The sequence below is a fragment of the Rhinolophus hipposideros genome (assembly GCF_964194185.1).
Source record: "Rhinolophus hipposideros genome assembly, chromosome: 5".
NCBI lineage: Eukaryota > Metazoa > Chordata > Mammalia > Chiroptera > Rhinolophidae > Rhinolophus > Rhinolophus hipposideros.
The window spans coordinates 66,627,051-66,647,995 of record NC_138051.1 but is presented as its reverse complement, the minus strand read 5'-3'; the positions used below and the strand labels follow the sequence as shown (position 1 = coordinate 66,647,995).

The 20,945-nt window shown below is 36.7% G+C and overlaps 1 protein-coding gene across 6 annotated transcripts in view; it reads right to left on the bottom strand.

The window, feature by feature from the left end:
• Positions 1-2,356: 2,356 nt before the first annotated feature.
• Positions 2,357-20,945, bottom strand: part of KIAA0586 — a 107,346-nt gene continuing 88,757 nt past the window's right edge. For 3 of the 6 annotated variants that reach the window (XM_081048845.1, XM_081048849.1, XM_081048847.1), the window contains 2 exons: positions 15,815-15,880; positions 2,357-2,704 (listed from right to left, as the gene is read on the bottom strand). In XM_081048845.1, the coding sequence (XP_080904971.1) occupies positions 2,553-2,704; positions 15,815-15,880 (218 nt within the window). In that variant the 3' untranslated portion in view covers positions 2,357-2,552. The remainder of the gene's footprint in view (positions 2,705-15,814; positions 15,881-20,945) is intronic. The other 3 variants (XM_081048846.1, XM_081048850.1, XM_081048848.1) reach the window with 2 other exon arrangements.

The window sequence follows — 20,945 nt, the reverse complement described above, 5'->3', positions numbered from 1 at the left end:
AACTAAGAAATGCTATTTTACAGAAAAATGTTTTGAGGTTTTAATAGAAAAACTATAAAACTGATCTAAATATGTTTAGCATTTAAAAATAAAAATTATTGAGACCAGAAATATGCCAATAATAAAAAAAATATACTGAAGTAATCATCTTCTGAAAATGAAAGCGTTTATTCAAGAGCCTATTAATGTGCAAATTTATTTTAGGATTTCTCTCAAAGGAACATTTGGAATACTTGCCGGTGTGAAGGCACGTAAGCCCAGCAGGAGTAACAGCCTTGATCGTGATAGAGTCCACACCTCTTCTCAGCACCATGTCTTATAAACAGTTCACTCCAGAAGGTAGAAATTATAAAATAAAATAAAAATACTTTTACAGCTTATAATATCAAGAATGCCATTAATTTACATAGTTTTGTACCAAAAGGATTGCGGTGGTCAGTGGAGGAATATATATAGGAGTAATCCTGGCCAGAAATAATCCTATAAAACAAAATAATGATGGGCAGACACCAATTTTTTTTTTTTAAAGAAGAGTTCAAGTGCACAAGGAATGGAATAAATGAAAGATTATACTTCTACCCTAAAATTAGAAAATGCAGGTTTTCTTTTTATGGTTAGAGGTAAAAAAACTACCAGCACCTTTAAATAAAAAATGCTTCTGCTAAAATTAAGAAACATCTTTCCCAAACAGAAAAGGCTCCAAAAATCAGAAACCACGGGGGGTAATGTTTAAAACAAAGCAGCATTTAAAAATGTTGTCCCAGCTTTCACTCTGTCCAGAGACCTGTCCATGAACATCAAAACCAAATTATAATCCACAGAACAGCACTTTTCTTCTACTTGTTTAAGGGGAACTACGAAAAGCAGACCTATCTACAAGGCCTTGACAAAGAGAAATAGGGTCTAAAGTGAAACCTGAAGCATTTCAGTAACCAAATAACTGAGAGAAGGCTGAGGAGCTGCGGCACAAAGGAAACCTGGAGAAGGCTGACACATTTAGGACTTTCCATAGGTCCTTGCAACTTCCATCTTCAGTGAGAAGCAATCCTCAAACTTTTCCTAAGTTCCCCAGGCCATGGGCCCTACTAAAAGTGTAAGGAATTCCACATTGCTCTTCAGTAATTTTCAACCTTGAGTGCACATGAAAATCATCTAGGAAGGCCTTTTTTCTTTTTTAATACCAATGCCTGGGCCCAACCCCAGATCAATAAACCCAACCGAGTATGGAAGCCAAGCAATTAAAGGCTCCCAGAGGTTCTAAAGTGACGCCAGGGCTGAGACTCCCTATGGAACCCAGAAATATGCTGAGAAAAGTCAGGAATGACTATACTTACTGTTTGTTTCAACTGCAGTTGTGACAGAAAAAAAACTTCAGGGAGATACTTTTTTTTTTTTTTGCGAAAGCAAGGCTGCCCTTCTCATGTGCTTATACCTCTAGTGGAAGATGCTTAAATCCCTCAAGATAATGACACCCACCATTTACTAAGCAATTTTCTGGTACCAGGCTCTGGGCTGGGTACCACCCCCAACTTGACTGTTAATCACTATTATCCTGCAAACTAAATGAAGGAGAGGTGTATTTGCTCTTATCACAGAGCAAGTAGGTGAAAAAACTGGAGTGAGAACTTAACATGTGTCTGATTACAAAGCCATGCTTTTTTTCATTTTATGTATTTATGCTTTCAAAGGTAATTCAGTCACATGTTTCACAGTTTTATAACGTATGAAGCTTTGTAAGATATAATAAAAAATGAACCTTCCTCAATTATGTTCCTGTCACAACTGTAGTTCAAATACGTAATAGCTACAGTCATCCTTGGCTCCTACCACTTAGCCTCTCTATCACTTAGCCACGCAACCCATCTCCCTAGAGACAAATTTAGCAGTTTCTTGTTTATCCTTCCGAAGATATTTAATGCATACATAAGCAAATGTGTGTATGTAAGTATATGTGTATGCACATACCATATATTTGGATTCCTCTCCACTTCCGTTTTAAACAGTGGTAGCATAATTCACACACTATTTTGCACATGGCTTTCTTCCCTTTAACAATATAGCTAGGAGATAATTCCACATCGACACATAAACATTTTTAGATTCTTTTTGTACCGTAGAGTATTCCACTGTACTGATATATTATCACTTTTAAAAATCAGTCCCTTAGTGATGGTCATTAGCTTGCTTCCAATTATTTACTGTCATAAAAAATTTGGAATGAATAACCCTGAGCAACGTAATTTCATAGCTATGTACAGATAATTACAGATAAATTCTTAGATATCAAAAGTCATACCCTTTCCCCTAGTCCATGCTGCCTCAGGATTCTAAGAAATAACTCACAGTCAGACTCATGATGATTTACATTTAAAATACTTTATTTAAACATTTTACCTAAATACCCAAATTATGCTTTTCATTTTAATAAAGAATTAGAAATCATTTTTCAGAATATGCTCCAAGAACAAAAGAGTCTGAGATATCGTTTTATACCAGAGAAAAATGACCTCAAAACCAGTGGCACCAATACCATACTGGCTCTCACTTCCCGTTCAGAAGGTATCTGTTCCTGAGGACTCTGGGTCCCCCTGGATGCTGCTGATGCTTGGAGACTGGGAGCCGTCCTCCAGGTTCACTGCGGGTAACGTCACAGACATTTTGGCAGGTGATGCCTGAGAAGTGAAGAGTGGTACTGTTTTACCACCTATGAAAAGGAGAAACTTGTTCAGTGAAACAAATGTATTCCTGAGTATTTATGTGCTTTAAACTTTACTAAATAATACACGGGATTAAAACAAGGATTGCATGTGAGGTCATTTCTTTTCTCAAGGTGCTCAGAGCTTGTCAGAGATAAAATACACCCTTCCTCTTTTCCACTCCCACCCCTAGACAGTTAGGGACAACATTTAAAATGTATATATTATGATCTGAAAGTTTATGTCCACTCAGAATTTATATGCTGAAATCCTAATGCCTGGTGTGATGGTATGAGGAGGTGGGGATCTCTGGAAGGTGCCACGGTCATGAACGCAGAGCCCTCACAAAAGGGATTAGTGCCTTATAAGAGAGGCCCTCACCCCTGCCATCATGTGAGAACACAATGAGAAGGTGCTGGCTGTGAACCCAGGAAGGGCACCCTGATCTTGGACTTCTAGCCTCCAGAACTGCGAGGTATAAATTCCTGTAATATTTTATTATAGCAGCCTGAGTGGACTGAAACAGTATACAAGTACCAAAAGTTGTGGCACAGATACATGCTAGGTAAGAGCGAGTAGAGGACGTAGTGTGGGATGAAGAATTCAATGATACTCTTAAAACCCAGAGCGGGCCACATATATATACCTATCTGCATCTACCCTAATTCATTCCTCTAAGTTTAAAGTATTGCCTGACAATATAAAGAATGCCAACTTGGTATTGTTTAAGACCACAAATATCCTCATTTCAAATTTCATGGACTTACCGTATACACATAAGCATCTTAAAAACAAATTATTGTAAACAATCTTAAAGACATCTCTGAGTCAAGGGTCATAGTATTTTTTCTAAAACTCTTTTATATTTTTAAAGTAGTTTCCCTAGTAATAAAGTGAAATATTCAATTAAATTTTTATAAGGAGCACATGACGGTAGGAAGTTCTGAAGATTTCAATGACTCAATCATCGCTGCCCAAGATGATCAGAATACTGTAAAAGGCAAATTCCTTTCACAGTAGGAAGTCTAACAAAGATCATTTTAATAGCAGACTGTTCCTTTTTGTTACCTTGTATCAGTTTCTTCTTTGTTTAATAAAAGAGGGAAGGATACTAAGATTTGGCATCATTATAGCAACATTGCAGACTGTGATACCACTGTATATGATCCTTTAGGAAAAAAAGCAATTCTTATGTCAACTTAAATAGAATATTTTAAATAGGGAAAAACGTTTTGAAATTTAGCTCGGTCAGGATATTATAAAACTAAAATTAAGAAACAGAGATACTCATCAAAATGGCGGCGTGAGGTGAGCCTCTGAAATTTACAGGGGCATGAGCTCCCCTGAAATTTACAACTAATTGAACATCTATAACTCCACAAAGGACTCCCTGCACAGCAGACAGGTAAGACGAAGAGGCCCACTACTGAATTCACCTAAAGGTGGGAGAATCGCGCGAGCGGGGGAGGAGGAAAGGGAGAAGTGCGGAGAAGGAGCCATGCGGGGGATGCAGACCTAGCTCAGTGCTCGGAGCCCGCTGCATCCCGGAACTACAGCAGCTGCGGGAGAGGGAAGGACTCGGACTGCTAGGGCTCCGCTTATGGCCCACAGGGCTGAGAGGGCAGCATATAACACGGCTGAACCCAATGCTCACGGCAGAGACCTTGGAGAAAAGGCTGAGGGAAGAAGGCTGAAAACGATGGTTTAAGCCCTCACTGCCGAGCAGAGAACGGAAGCCTTAGGCACTGAGACAAGCCGCCCCCACCCTACCCTCCCAGAGTTCGCCCCACCCCCACCTGCCCAGTGCTAGAAGCGGAACAGTAGCAGTGTCAGATCAAAAGAACAGAACATTTGCTGTTCTGAGAATTGTGGACCGCAGACACAGATTCGCAGCCCAACTAGTTCCGGCAAAGGGGAGGGAGCTGTGGAAGCAGGACCGGCTGTGGTGGTGGTTGCCACCATTGCTCTGGGCCACCTCTCACAACTCACCCCGCCCCTGACCCCACCTATCTGGGCGAATCCCTGCAGGAGTAAACAGAACTGCTGAAACATATGGGCTCTAAATCTGGTGCAGGAAGAGCTTTGGAACTTCAAAAGCACTCTGCATACACACACATACACTGTGCCCTGTGATCCAGGCAAACTATTAACAGAGGTGAAGCCTGTCTCCCAGGGAATCCTGGGAGAAGCTGAAATAGTGCGGAGAAAACACAGCACTACTGTGTGAGAGAGAGAAAAAAGGCTACAGTCAGAGAGAAAATAAAACATTCTACCAACAAGTACTGGAAAACAAAAGAAAGACCTCTTCCTATCAACCTGTTGTAGAACCCACTCCTGTAGATATCTAGGAAGAGAAATAATAAATCAGTAATTGCCATGAATAACCAAGGCAACAAGACAACTCAGAAAGAAAGTGAAAAGTCTCCAGAAAAGGAACTTAAAGATATGGAAATATGTGACTTAAATGACAGAGAATTCAAGATTGCAGTTCTGAAAAAACTCAACGAGATACAAGAAAACACAGAAAGGCAGTTTAATGAACTCAGAAACACAATCAAAGAACAACACGAGCATTTTACGAAACAGATTGAAATTTTTAAAAAGGAACCAAATAGAATTTCTGTAGATTAAGAACTCAATAGAAGAAATTAAGAATGAAATAAACAGTTTAGGTAGTAGAGTTGACCAGATGGAGGAAAGAATCAGTGACATCGAAGATAGAAACCTGGAAATTACACAGATGGAAGAAGAAAGAGACTTGAGACTTAAAAGAAACGAAAAAACTCTACAAGAACTTTCTAACTCCATCAGAAAGAGCAATATAAGAATAATGAGCATACCAGAAGGAGAAGAAAGAGAGAGGAACAGAGAACATATTCAAACAAATCGTCGATGAGAACTTCCCAAACTTGTGGAAAGAACTGGATCCTCAAATCCAAGAAGCAAATAGAATACCTAATTACCTCAATCCCACAGGCCTTCTCCAAGGCACACTGTATTGAAGCTGTCGAAAATCAACGACAAAGAAAGAATCCTCAAGGCACCCAGGGAAAAGAAAACGGTAACTTACAAAGGAAAGCCCATTAGATTATCATCAGATTTTTCAGCAGAAACTCTACAAGCCAGGAGGGAGTGAAACCAAATATTCAAACTATTGAAAGAGAGAAATTATGAGCCAAGAATAATATATCCAGCAAAGATATCCTTTATATATGAAGGAAGAATAAAGACCTTTCCAGACATACAGAAGCTGAGGGAATTTTCTAATACATGACCTGCACTATAAGAAATATTAAAGGAGGCTATTCAACCACCATCAACAGGGACAATTTGTGGCAACCAAAACATAAAAAGGGGGAGAGTAAAGGCCTAAACCAGAATATGGGAATGGAGAAAGTAAGCGTGCAGAAGAAAATGGAATACTCTAAATATCAAACTTTCTTTTACATAAACTTAAGCGTAACCACTCAAAAAAAATCCAGAACTGAAATATATACTGTAATAAAAGAAGAAACAGAGGGAAACACCATAGAATACCACCACACAGAAATAATAGACAACAACAAAAAGGCAAAGAAACAATGGAGACACAGCTTGACCAGAAAACTAAAGACAGAATGACAGGAAATCCTCACATATCAATAATCACCCTAAATGTAAATGGATTGAACTCACCAATAAAAAGGCACAGAGTGACAGATAGGATCAAAAAACTAAACCCAAACATATGCTGTCTCTAAGAGACACATCTCAGCTCCAAGGACAAGCATAGACTCAAAGTGAAAGGGTGGAAATTGACACACCAAGGAAATGGTACCCAGAGAAAATCAGATGTAGCCATAATGATATCAAATGAAACAGACTTCAGGCTGAAAAAGATAACAAGAGACAAAGATGGACATTTCATAATGGTAAAGGGGACTATACAACAAGAAGACATAACAGTCATGAATATTTATGCCCCCAATCAGGGAGCACCAAAATATACCAAACAACTACTAACAGAACTAAAGGGAGAAATTGACCAAAACACAATTATACTAGGGGACTTAAATACATCATTGACAGCTATGGATAGATCATCCAAACAGAAGATAAATAACGAAATCGCAGCCCTAAATGACACATTAGATGAATTGGACATAATTGACATATATAGAGCACTTCATCCTAAAACATCAGACTATACATTCCTTTTGAGTGTACATGGAACATTCTCAAGGATAGACATATATTGGGACATAAAATCAGCCTCAGCAAATTTAAGAAGATTGAAACCATACCAAGCATAGTCTCTGATCACAAAGCTTTGAAATTGGATATCAACTGCAGAAAGAAAGCAGGAAAAAATACAAATACATGGAGATTAAACAACATACTTTTAAAGAACAACCAGGTCAAAGAAGAAATTAGAGGAGAGATCAAAAGATACATAGAAACAAATGACAATGAAAATACATCCTACCAAAATTTTGGGGATGCAGCAAAAGCAGTTTTAAGAGGGAAATTTATATCATTACAGGCCTATCTCAAGAAATAAGAAAAATCCCAAATAAATAACCTCATGTTACACCTTAAAGAACTAGAAAAAGAAGAACAAATGAAACCCAAGGTCAGCAGAAGTAAGGAAATAACAAAAATCAGAGCAGAACTAAATGAAATAAGAGAACAAAAAGACAATAGAAAAAATTAATGTGACAAAGAGCTGGTTCTTTGAAAAGATTAACAAAATTGACGAACCCTTGGCTACACTCACTAAGATAAAAAGAGAGAAGACACTAATTAACAAAATCAGAAATGAAAAAGGGGAAGTTATCACGGACACCACAGAAATACAAAGGATCATGCAAGAATACTATAAAGGACTATATGCCACCAAATTCAATAACCTAGAAGAAATGGACACGTTCTTAGAAACATACAGCATTACAAGGCTGAACCATGAAGAACTGGAAAATCTAAACAGGCCGATCACCAGTAAAGAAATTGAATCAGTCATCAAAAACCTTCCCAAAAGCAAAATTCCGGGACCAGATGGCTTCACTAGTGAATTCTACCAAACCTTCAAAGAGGATCTAATGCCAATCATGCTCAAACTCTTCCAAAAAACTGAAGAAGAAACAGTAGTTCTTAACTCATTTTATGAGGCCAACATTACCTTGATACCAAAACCTGGTAAGGACAACACAAAAAAAGAAAACTACAGACCTATATCTCTGATGAATACACATGCAAAAATCCTAAACAAAATTCTAGGAAATCGCATACAACAATGCATTAAAAAGATTATTTATCACGACCAAGTGGGGTTCATCGTCGGGGCACAAGGTTGGTTCAACATCCGCAAATCCATCAATGTGATACATCACATAAGCAAAATAAAGGACAAAAATCATATGATTCTATCAATTGATGCAGAAAAAGCATTTGATAAGATACAACATCCATTTATGATTAAAACACTTAATAAAATAGGTATAGAAGGAAAACAACTTAACATAATAAAGGCCATATATGACAAGTCCTCAGCTAATCTCATAATTAATGGTGAAAAACTGAAGCCCTTTACATTCAGGAACACGACAGGGATGTCTCCTATCACCTCTGCTTTTCAAAATAGTGTTGAAAATCCTTGCCAGAGCAATGAGGCAAGAGAAAGAAATAAAAGGCATCCAAATTGGGAATGAAGAAGTTAAAATACCACTCTTTGCAGATGACATGATGCTATATATAGAAAACCCTAAAGACTCCACCAAAAAGCTATTAGAAACAATCAATGAATACAGTAAAGGTGCTGGCTACAAAATCAACGTACAAAAGTCCATTGCATTCCTATATACTAACAATGAAATCTCAGAAAAAGAAATACAAAAACAATTCCTTTTGCAATTGTAGCAAAAAGAATAAAATACCTAGGAATAAACTTAACCAAGGATGTGAAGGATTTATATGCTGAAAACTATAAGACATTTTTGAAAGAAATTGAAGAAGACACAATGAGATGGAAAGACATTCCGTGCTCATGGATTGGAAGAATCAACATAGTTAAAATGGCCATATTACCCAAAGCAATATACAGATTTAATGCAATCCTCATTAAAATCCCAGTGGCATTTTTTAAAGAAATAGAACAAAAAATCATCAGATATTTGGAACCACAAAAGACCCCAAATAGCCAAAGCAATCTTAAGAAAAAAGAACAATACTGGAAGTATCACACTCCCTGACTTTAGCTTGTACTACAGGTCTACAATAATCAAAACAGCATGGTATTGGTAGAAAACAGAAACACAGACCAATGGAATAGAATTGAGAACCCAGAAATAAAACCACATAAATATGGACAGATAATTTTTGACAAAGAAGCTAAAAACATACAATGGAGGAAAGACAGCCTCTTCAATAAATGGTGCTGGGAGAATTGGGTAGCCACGTGCAAAAGAATGAAACTGGACTGCTATCTGTCACCATGTACCAAAATTAATTCAAAATGGATCAAAGACTTAAGCATAAGACCTGAAACAATAAACTGCATAGAAGAAAACATAGGTACTAAACTTATGGACCTTGGGTTCAAAGAGCATTTTATGAATTTGACTCCAAAGGCAATGGAAGTAAAAGCTAAAATAAACAAATGGGACTATATGAAACTTAAAGGCTTCTGCACAGGAAAAGAAACCATCGACAAAATAAAGAGGCAACCAACTGAATGGGAGAAGATTTTTGCAAACAGTGCCTCCGATATGGGGCTAATATCGAAAGTATACAAGGAACTCATGAAACTCAACAACAAAAAAACAAACAACTCAATTGAAAAATGGGCAGAGGACCTGAAAAGACATTTCTCCAAAGAGGACATACAAATGGCAAATAGACATATGAAGAAATGCTCAACATCACTAATCATCAGAGAAATACAAATAAAAACCACAATGAGATATCACCTCACCCCAGTCAGAATGACTATCATCAACAAGACAAATAGTAACAAGTGTTGGAGAGGCTGTGGAGAAAAAGGAACCCTCATACAGTGTTAGTGGGAATGCAGACTGGTGCAGCCGTTGTGGAAGGCAGGGTGGAGGTTCCTCAAAAAATTACGAGTAGAATTACCGTATGACCCAGCAATCCCTCTCCTGGGTATCTACCAAAAAAATCTGAAAACATTTATACATGAAGACAAGTGTGCTCCAATGTTCATTGTAGCTTTGTTTACAGTGGCCAAGACATGGAAACAACCAAAATGTCTTTCGATAGATGAATGGATAAAGAAGTTGTGGTATATATACACAATGGAATACTATTCGGCAGTAAGAAAAGATGATATAGGAACATTTGTGACAACATGGATGGATCTTGAGAGTATAATGCTAAGCGAAGTAAGTCAGACAGAAAAAGCATAGAACCATATGATTTCACTGATATGTGGTATATAAACCAAAAACAACAAAAGAACAAGACAAACAAATGAGAAACAAAAAATTAGACACAGACAATAGTTTACTGGTTACCAGAGGGTAAGGTGGGTGGGGGGAGGGAGATGGGGGTAAGGGGGATCAAATATATGGTGATGGAAGGAGAACTGACTCTGGGTGGTGAACACACAATGGGATTTATAGATGATGTAATACAGAATTGTACACCTGAAATCTATGTAGTTTTACTAACAATTGTCACCCCAATAAATTAAAAAAAAAACACCAGTAAGAACTGCTTTGAAAAAAATCTCTACAGGACCATAGCATTACATATTCTGACATTTTACAAACCCGTAGTGCAGAATACACAAAATAACCAAGAGAAGTAGTACCCCAGATCAGAGCTCACCTCATTAGTAAAAACTAACACAGGATATAACTATGGCTGAGAGCAAAATTAATTTTCAGCCCACAAAATCAAGTGTTCCCTTGCTCCAATTATTAAGAAAAATTCCATTCTTTGACTTACAAAACTACAGATAGCAGACATTCTTCACTTCTGTGTTATCTAATTTCACAAAATTGCTTTACGGGTACCTGTATTTTCTACGTGCACGAAATTACTGATTAAATTGTCAATGATGTTACAGAGCTATAACTTTTTTTTTAATCTCGGAGAAGTTTCCAAATCTCAAGGACTACATTAAATTGAATTATTGTAAAGTTATGCTATTTCTTATAGTTATTTATATTTATAGAGCAATTACAATTTTGCAATGATCTTTTCCCCATCATTTCACCTCATCCTAACAGTAATTCTGGGAGACAGACAAGGCAACTGAGGCACAGAGATGTCAAAGTTGGCTTTTCTGAAAGCATATGCTGACTAACTAAATATCTATACAAGCCTACTGTGTGTGTGGAACTAAGATGGTGCCAAGAGGGTACACGGGTGACAAAGAAATAGTCCTCATCTTCAGGAAGTTCAAAGCCTAGGGGCGGAGATAAATGTGTACAGGAATAAATACTGAGTTTAAATTAGGTGGAAGTAGCAGTTGAGCTGGGAATTAAAAAAAGATGTGGAAGGCAATGAACAAAAAGAACAACAAAATAAAATCAAGATAAAGTTAGTATGTTAAGGGAACTCTGAGTATTCTGATATCAAAGAACTCATTGGATAAGAGGAACGATGAGAGATGAGAGAGAAGGCCCCAAAGGAAGGCCACTGTCAAATTCTGTAAACACTGATGAGGCACAAAAGATTTTTAACATAGGAGTAATATGAGTGAATGTATTTCAGAAAAGAGAATTCTACCAGCTGTGTGGAAAATAAGCAGAGAGGAGAGAGCTGTATGGAAACAGTCCGTGCAAGTATGGATGATCCTTGGAGTGGAAATACATTCCAGATCTTTTGGAGAGAGACTTAGTACTTACAAAGAATCGAGTATGGCTCTGAAGTGACAAGTCTATTTGACTGAGTACATAGCAATAAGAACGCAAATAAGTCTGAGGCCTCAGTGATATAGAGAGATGGGGCAATACTGGGATCAGTTACATACTTGGTGAATTTGAAGGCCTGCAAGATGTGTGAATGGATTTTTCCAGCAGGCAATTGGAGGCAAAAATGTCAAAGATTGTAAGGCAATTTTAGAGATATAGAAATAGCAGTCATCTACACAGATATAATAATTAGAGCTATGAGAATAGTGATCATCTGGGAGAGAAAACAGACTATGAGAAATGACAAAAATATGGTGGAAGGACAAAGAAAGGTGAATAAAGAGGAAATAAAGGAAAACAAAAGGGAAGTGTCTGAGATAAGTAGGAAGAGACCCAGGAGTGAAGAGTCACACCAGGTAAGAGATTGTTTTAAAAAAGAGCCTAGTATATTTCATCTAATTCAAAATTGGTAGAGCTAAAACTACAACTCACTGCTCTACCCTATATCAAATACCTTAATTACCTACCATAAAAATTACTACTTTTAAAGGTTGTTGAGGGAAATTCTATTTCAGTAGTGGTATGTAATGGTAGGGACAGCTAAAGAGAGGAGCAGTGATAAAGTTTCAAGCACAAGCCCCTTTATGTTAGGTCAAGGTCAAGTCCAGGGCCCAAATGAGTGAAGTCTACTGTCTAGTCACTTGGGAGTTCTACCGCCGCACCACTCGGGGAGCATGTGTCTAGTCACTTGGAAATGGTCCCATGCAGACTGTCGGTGTGAAGCTTTTGTGTGGGAAGGAGTAGAGTCAAGAGCACGGTTGAATGGGGGGCGAGGGAGACCATGGATTCTGTAAAAGGATAGAACTGGGCAGCTGGGATCATACATCTATTCACTCAGCAAACATCAACTGAGCACCCAATACGTGCAGGCACTGTCCTAGACTCCAGCGATTTCAGCAGTGAAGAAAACAAAGGCTCCAATCTCACTGACATCATATTTCAGTTGGGTGTAGGGGCAAATGACAAACAAGTAAGGAAATAAACATAAAATATGTCAAGAAGTAATAGGTGTTATAAAGAAAAATAGGTAAGGGGTAAGAGGGATGATGAGTGATGAGACTTTGGGAAAGTTACGTAACTTCTCTAAACCCTAGTTTCCTCATCTATAAAATAAAGATAAAAGTACCTATCTCAGAGGGCTTTGTGAGGATTAAATGGGATAATGCATATAAAGTGTTTTCTTGAGAAAGCACTCAAAACAGATTAGCTCTTCCTATTAGCTCTTTACTTTTTATGTAACTATCCTGGGAGACGGAACTACCCCAGGAGGCAATGACCCTCAGGGGGCTGCAAAAGGTAGTCGACTTTAGAGAGAGGGATAAGAATGGTTCTTTGAAACGTGCTAAGAAAAAAACCCCCACAGCTCTAGAAGGCCTCCAAATAAAGATGCTACTTTTAATTCTAGTAATTGTGTTTTAAACAAGTCATGTCAATAAAATGCACCATTTTTATCTAAAGATGTTTGTTAATATACATTTTGGGAAGACTTTATGGAGTGTTGATCTACATAAGCTAAAGGGTCACAGTTTTAAGAACTTTAGAAGATAACATTATAGACTGGGAACATTAAAAAAAAAAAGCATCATTTTGATTCCTGTTAACAGGCAAAAAGAGTAACATTCCTATCCAGTTATGGTCCTCACCGAGTTTAATTTTTTTTACAGAAGAGACATAATATCTTAATAAACCATCACTAAAGTGAACATAAATTTTCTGCCTACATTAAATACAGTTTTATGCTTTTACAGTTTGACTTTTTAAACGTCCACAGTCATGTCATTACTCTATGATGTAATTGTTTCAACAGCTGTTTTCAGGTTTTTGTTTTTTTTACAGACTATTCCTTGATTCTATGGTTCTCAGTATGTCATTTAACCTGGCATGCATTTAAGTTGGGATGCCATTGAGTGAGACCATGCATTTGAAGCTTCCTAAAATTTATTTTAATATATTTTTTGAGACATTTGAAATTCAAAAATTTTTGGCTTTAAAAATGCTTAAAATTCATTAAGAAATTTTGCTTTCTGCTCCCTGATATTGGATTTATAAGACCAAAGAACAGAAAAGCTAAAACTAATTCATCCTAAGTAATACAAGGATTGTTAATGTCCATTTAAAATTTTGCCTGTACGTTGTATATTTTTAAAAATATACATAACTTTCTAAAGGGCTTTTAGAAATGGATAATCTATTTCTAAATTCTGATCCTGACTCTAGATTCTGACTCTAATCTTTAAACACTTGATTATTCATTACTATATCTCTGTTATTTGCAAACTTAAGAGAAATTCAAACAAAGCATTCTCTCCTAAAACAAGAGAGAAGCAAAGAAAAGAAGAAAACGTTCCCTTGGTAGCTTCCGTATCTCAAACTCCTCATCCAAATGAAGTAACTGCACAGCACAGAAGCCATCCATATGAATCTGCGGTTTTCTTCTATGAGATGATGGATAGAACAGTTTTAAATTGCCTGGACTTGGGTTTTTCTACATGCAGATAAAGATTGGTTTCTCATAAACTGTACATTTAAAATTAAAATAAAAAAGGAAACAAATCAAATAATCTTTAATTCACGTACATGAAGGCTCTTAACCCATGGTCCATGGATGCATGAACAGGGATCTCTGAATATCCTGAAACGTTATGCAAATTATTTCCATATAAGTACAATTTGGGAGGGAGACATATTGTCATATGTATCTGCATTTTAAAGGGGCCTGTGGCTCCCAAATATTTAAGAATCATTGACTTAAAGGATAGCCAACCCCATGTGCAAGCAAATCATATTTTCTGAGTTGTCTTTCCAGCAGTAGTGGTGGAACATAAGAGTTCCTCTCCTGTTAATTAAGAATGCCTTACTCTCTAAAGCAACTCCACTGCCTCACTAACCAAACTGCACTGTAATTCTTTATGTGTCTGTCACTTCCACTGGACAGTATATTCTGTAAGAGCATGGACTTACAGGTACACAGTAAGAATCGGTAACCTTTTCATCTTGTATCATCGTGATTTGCTTGTGGGTCTCTTGTTCCTGTTAAGTATCCTATTAACCTCTGCACCCACAAAGTTGTAGCATAACACCAGGAACACAGTGGGCCTGGAAATGATTGCTGAACTAAGTTGATTTGTTTCTACCTAGAGTGTGTGTGGCTGCTCAGGGCTAAGGGCTTGCTTTAGCCCCATGCTGACCAGATCTTGTCTTTAAATCAGCCCCGAGTTCCAGCAATGCAGTTGCTTCCCAGCTGTCTATGAAAATGGTACAGTATTTCAGCTGTGTTTTATTGAGTTCTTGAAGCATTTTTCCTGTCCACCCTGGGCTCATCTACTCTTGCTTTAATTCCTTGTTTAAGCAGCTGCTAAACTGTCCTGCTGTATTCAATTCTCCTCACATACTTAACCCAGCCCTGCAGATTTTGCAACATTATAGCTTCAGTGCTTGAGAACAAATATTACAAGTCTTGATGAAGAAAGTGCCTAGTCATTTGATGTTTTAGTATGTAATATTTTATTTGCCTCTGCTTTCCAGAATTAGTCACTATTAAACATTTCTTTCCTTACTTTCATGTTTAAGAGAGTGATTTAAAATGTTACTGTAGTCTCATCCCAAAATGTGCTTTGGATATATAAATCTATTACATTTTTTAAGCTTATATTGCTTCTGTTTTTCGAGTTGACAAATGCTTATTTTAAAATTTATAATTTAAGATAAAATTCTTCCTATAGGAAGAATAAATGTATCGGCACCTGTGAAAACAACTCCAATTCTTTTTCCTCTAAAAAGCAATAGTTTATGTGAAAGATTTGTTTCTTCTTATGCCAGGTTCCAGCTGCTTCACTTTGTTTAAAACTGACTTCAAAGTTTAAACACTGTCCTGTCCCAACAAATAACCTCCCCAAGATGGAATTATCTCAAGTACTATCCTCAGAGCTCTGAATACCACACCTGCAGTCTTTTAATTCAACATTTTATAAACTTTCCAAAGGGAAATGATAAATTTTTTTTCTGTCCCTCAACGTCTAGAGAGTTGAGTTTAGTGCACAAACGGAGTTCTGTATCTGGGAAGAGTTTATAGATATTTTAGATGAATAAAAAATTGGAATTTCTATCTCTACTATGTTGATTATTATGAGAGAAAGAAACTGTAAGGAAATTTAAAAATATGAATAACTCCAAGTTCAACAACTTTTAAAATAAAAATCTTACCTGTAAATACAGATGTAAGGTACAGACTGGGCTCAATTTGGGTCTGATCCATATCGTCTGGTGAAGCTACAGTGAGAATTTTTTTTCATAAGAAAATCAGTTAAACATAAAAATAATCACGATTCGTTTCTATTCACTGAAGAGAACACAAACCAAATGTACTCCCACAGTTGCTCTCATAAAATCAGGTAAACAGAAGCCTGATCTAATGGCCTTAATATAAAGAAGGAAGTTAAACAGCCGAATTTTAATGACTGTCAATAAAATAATACTTTACCTAGTAGATTATTATCTTTATGCATCAAAGATTAGGGAAAGGGGGAAGCAAAGGATCATGAGAGAATTCAGTCTGTGTTAAATAAAAGAAACCCCTGGGCCATTTCTCCCAAGGTTAAAAGTTTGCACAGATTCTCTTACTTAAGGATTTAATCGTTACTGAAAGAAGTTGAGAATTTCCCTTCTCCCTAGGCCAGCATGGGGCACTGCCCAACACAGTGGATGTGAAACAAGTAAAACGGTTGTTAGGAACATGGAAGAGCCCTATACTGTATAATAAACCTAAGCCAACTTTTAATACTAAAATGAAATAGGCTGGGGGAAAACTCTCTTTATGGCTAGAAAATTATGAAACAGAGGAACGTTAGGGAACTGAAGAGAGAAACTTGTAGTGCATACAGTTGTCAGGTCGAAAGGCATCTGCTCTTGTTGATGGCACATGGTCAACCTATGCTCTGAAATAATGTCAGTAACTGTCAATAACCATCGTTTCACACAAATGCTTAGGGCAGAATGATTTGGAAAAATCATTCATAATAGGGTATAATGAGTATTTTCTGATTTTCTCTAAGATAGAAAATGTCAGTCATCTCTTAGGTTTCTTTTATTTCACAAAAATTTAAGGTGCATTTAAAAGAGAACTAAGTGAATGTGATTTTAAGCGGTACCTCGTGCGCTAAACCGGGCAATATAGTCTCACTGGTGACAAATATTTATGTTAAACTATTGTAGTTACGCTGTAGAAAACATAAAAATTAAACACGTTTAAAATTAAATGCAATACAGATCAATGAAGGTAAAACTTAAAGCTTAAAAAGGATAGTTTTAGAAGAAAATATAAATTTATAAGGGTAAGATTGTGGGCGAATACAATTGACTTATATGTTGATAATCTGTAACAGACCAAAATAGAACATTCAACGTTGACATTGTTTTTAAAAAATCTTTCATTGAAAGTGCTTACTGCGCTGTTCCTATCAAACACTCCCATCCACCTCTGTTTCTGAGAGTGAGAGGGGGACAGAAGTTCCTGCTCGGCCCCTCTGGCTCATCAGAGCTACCTTTCAGATTCTACACAGCACCTCGCGTACAAACGTGGAAACGGGGGTCTCGGGACCACCTCAAAGGCCCCTTCCACTGAAGAACCATTTGTTTATAACAAGTAAAATTCAGTGGCAGTCTTCTGTGAAGTGGTTGCCTCCAAGCCCAGAATACAAACTTATCCATTATGTTAAGGTAAGAAATAAGCAACATCATCCTCTTTCATACAAAACAGAACTGGGTGGAAACTAAGTAAAGGAAACCTACTTTAGGTCACAGAGGGTTCAGTTGAAAAAAAAATTAAGTAACTTTTATTGTAACCATCATTATACTAGGTGTTGTGAAGACCACAAAGAAGAGTAAGACATGGTCTCCATCCTCTTTCACTGGAAAGACAAAACTAACACAGAGCAGACAGAGTAGTAAGCAAATCTTCCGACTAATGTTCCTGTTCCACCAACAATATAAGGGATTTTAAAGGCTAATACCTAATTAAACTCCCTGCTTTTTAGCATGGTACCACTCCTATCTGCTACTGTTTCCAGTTGTGTAACTCAAGTTCTACTCTTGGTCAGTTTTCTTTTCCTCTTCTTGTTCTATGGCCTTCTTTTTTATTCTCTTTAAGAAGGTGCTACGTATATATTGTACCTGGATGGTTTTGGAGAAAGGAGTTGTGAAACCTTTTCTAAACCAGTGATTTTCAACAGAGGCTTGGGGTAGAGAGAAGGGAAAGTCTGAACAACGTGGGGTTTTTTTTAAACTAACAAGGGTTCCCTTTATTCTGATAGGCCCACACTCCTCCAAAGTGGTTGTGTCCCCAAAGGGAGCTGCTGCTACAGTGAAACACTTCTAAATTCATAGCAACCTAAATATGAATTTTATACACTCATTTTCTTTGCAATAAAAAATGGAGCATGCTTTATTTAAAAAATGAATTTTAACAAAAAATAACAACTATTTCATTACTCCAAAACAAAGCACACTTCAGTCATCTCTTTATATCCAACAAAACTACATTATTAGTAAAAACACCTAAACTGAAATAACATTAATTTTTATGTCTTCAATAAACTACTTCACAGGCTGAAGTAAAATTACTACAATACTGGATTTTCTTAAAGGACAAGAAATTAAACAGTTTCCCTCCATTAGCCTTCTTCATTTCCCGAGATACAGTTCTTTGCATACAGTTGCTCAAGAAATAGCCAGCTGACTAATGTTTCGGAAACCTTTATTTCAAATGGATATACTTTGTGATCTTTTATAGATCATTTTTTAGGAAAAAACACCCACTTTTTTTCTAGTCATTCTGTACTGTGATATGTAAGAAAAAAAATTGCATGTAAATGACAACAGGACGCTATGTTAGAGGCAGCTGTAAGTGGCTAAGAGAACAGACTCAGAAGCTAAACTGTCTGAATGCAAATCACAGTGCCACCTCCAACTAGCTGTGAGACCTGAAAGAAATACCACCACTTTGTGAAATGTCACCATTTTGCGCTTCCATTTCTTCTTCTGCTTCATAGATTTCTTCTGATTGTTAACAGAGGTGATATATGTACATAATTTAGAGCAGGGCCTACAGAGTAGGCACTCAATAAACAGTAGTTTATTATTATTTAGCCTGTGATGATTTTCTAATTTTTCTCAATTGACCAAAAAAAAAATATTCCCGTTAGGCAACGTTTTCAAAATATTTTTTGACAGGGAGACTTTTTGTTCAAAAAGAAGAAAACGAAAAAATACTGATCACATATTACAGCAGAAGAGCTGCAAGGGATCTTATCTCAGAGATTATTAGTCTTTACTAATCTCAGAGATTATTAGTCCTTACTAATTAGGAAATTAAGATTCAGAGGGGTTACTGACAAAGAAACCAATGTCACAAATTAGTAGTAGGAACTAACATCCATAGTGGAGAGTTCTTTCCCCACCTCCAAACTTTCTCAGACCCTTCTACTAGGATGTCTTCAGATAATTGAGGCCTGGAAGAACAATCAGAAATTCTCTTCCACGTCCTAAAAAATTATCAAGGAAAGAAAGACAGTTTGCTGTTTAAGAGCATAGCCTTTGCTTTTGGAGTTGGACTTGATTCGATTCTCACCTATGTCATTTATTAGCTATGTGACCTTGGGCCAAATACGTACTTCTGAGCCTCAGGTTCCTCAAGTGAGAATAACATTACATAACTAACTGGGTTGATTAAGGATCTCAGTAGTGTGTGTCGCATATAGGAAGTATACATGGATGGTAGCTATTACATATTGTGGTTGTTATTATAAACATAAACAAAACTCTCCTCTACCAAAACTGGGGGAGGATCTCGATTTCTGCACTGATTTCTCCTAACAGTAAAAAAAGCCATTATGCCACTAGCAGTGACTACTGTCTTTATTCCTGTAATAAGTGGCCGCCTCATAAATTTTCACTTGCAGGATGACAGAGTTTGCTGGAAGAATGAGTACTGTGCTCTGCAGGTGGAGATTAAAGTAGCAAACAACTTACACCATGACCAACGAGATCCGAAAACTGTTTATAGTTTGTTGACTCTTAAACTTCCTCATCTTGGTGTTCAAAATTGAAGAAACATAATACGCATTGGTATTTAAGTCAAAGGATAAGAAGAGAACATTTCTAAATACTTGATGTATAAATTTCTATGGAAATTCTGAGTGGTTAATACTAACTAAAAATTGTCATAAGTTACCTATGAATATAATTTATCCTTTTACCTTTAACATAAAAGGCAAATGTGTCAACATTTATTTAAATGTTTAGGATACAACAAAATAAAAACAAGTGATCTTAGATTCGGAAATGGAATCTAAGGCTGGGAAAGCAGGGATACTGCTGAAAGAGCTTTAAATGACGGCACACACAGATTACTGGATTGTACCACTTGTACACTAGGCTTTTTCCAAACACTCACCTCATTTCAGTACTTTAGCACTGTATTTTAGATGGTCATTCAAAATCTTGTACTATATGGTGCTAATTTGAAAGTAAACCATGCTGCAGTATTTCAAAAAGTGGTATTTAGGGATAGAAACCCGGGCTTTACAATTTTTTATTTTTGGTTTGAAAGTTTATCTTCTGCTCCTTAATACCATCTTTAGTAAGACTCAATAGTATAGCAATACTGAAATCTGTATATCATTACATTTAACAAATATAATGGATTATTTAACAAAACTGTGCAGGACTGGAGACTTGTTAACTGCAAAATAAGGATATAAAGACGAAGACCCATAAACATGTATTTTTTTTTTGTTTTGTTTTTTTTTGTTTTGTTTTTTAATTAATTTTATTGGGGTGACAATTGTTAGTAAATTTACATAGATTTCAGGTGTACAATTCTGTATTACATCGTCTTTAAATCCCATTGTGTGATCACCACCCAGAGTCAGTTCTCCTTCCATCACCATATATTTGATCCCCTTTACCCTCCTCACCCACCCCCCACCCCCTTACCCTCTGGTAACCACTAAATTATTGTCTGTGTCTATGAGTTTTTGTTTCTCATTTGTTTGTCTTGTTCTTTTTGGTTTATATACCACATATCAGTGAAATCATAGGGTTCTCTGCTTTTTCTGTCTGACTTATTTCACTTAGCATTATTCTCTCGAGATCCATCCATGTTGTCACAAATGTTCCTATATCATCTTTCCTTAACGCCGTATTTTTTAAGCCACAAAACAAGAGTTTTTAAATGGGTGATGTCCAGAATTTAAAACAAAATCTAAAATTTAATTAACATTAAGAATAGCTGGATCTTCTATACTAATTTGAGATCACTGAGAAAATAAAAGGAATA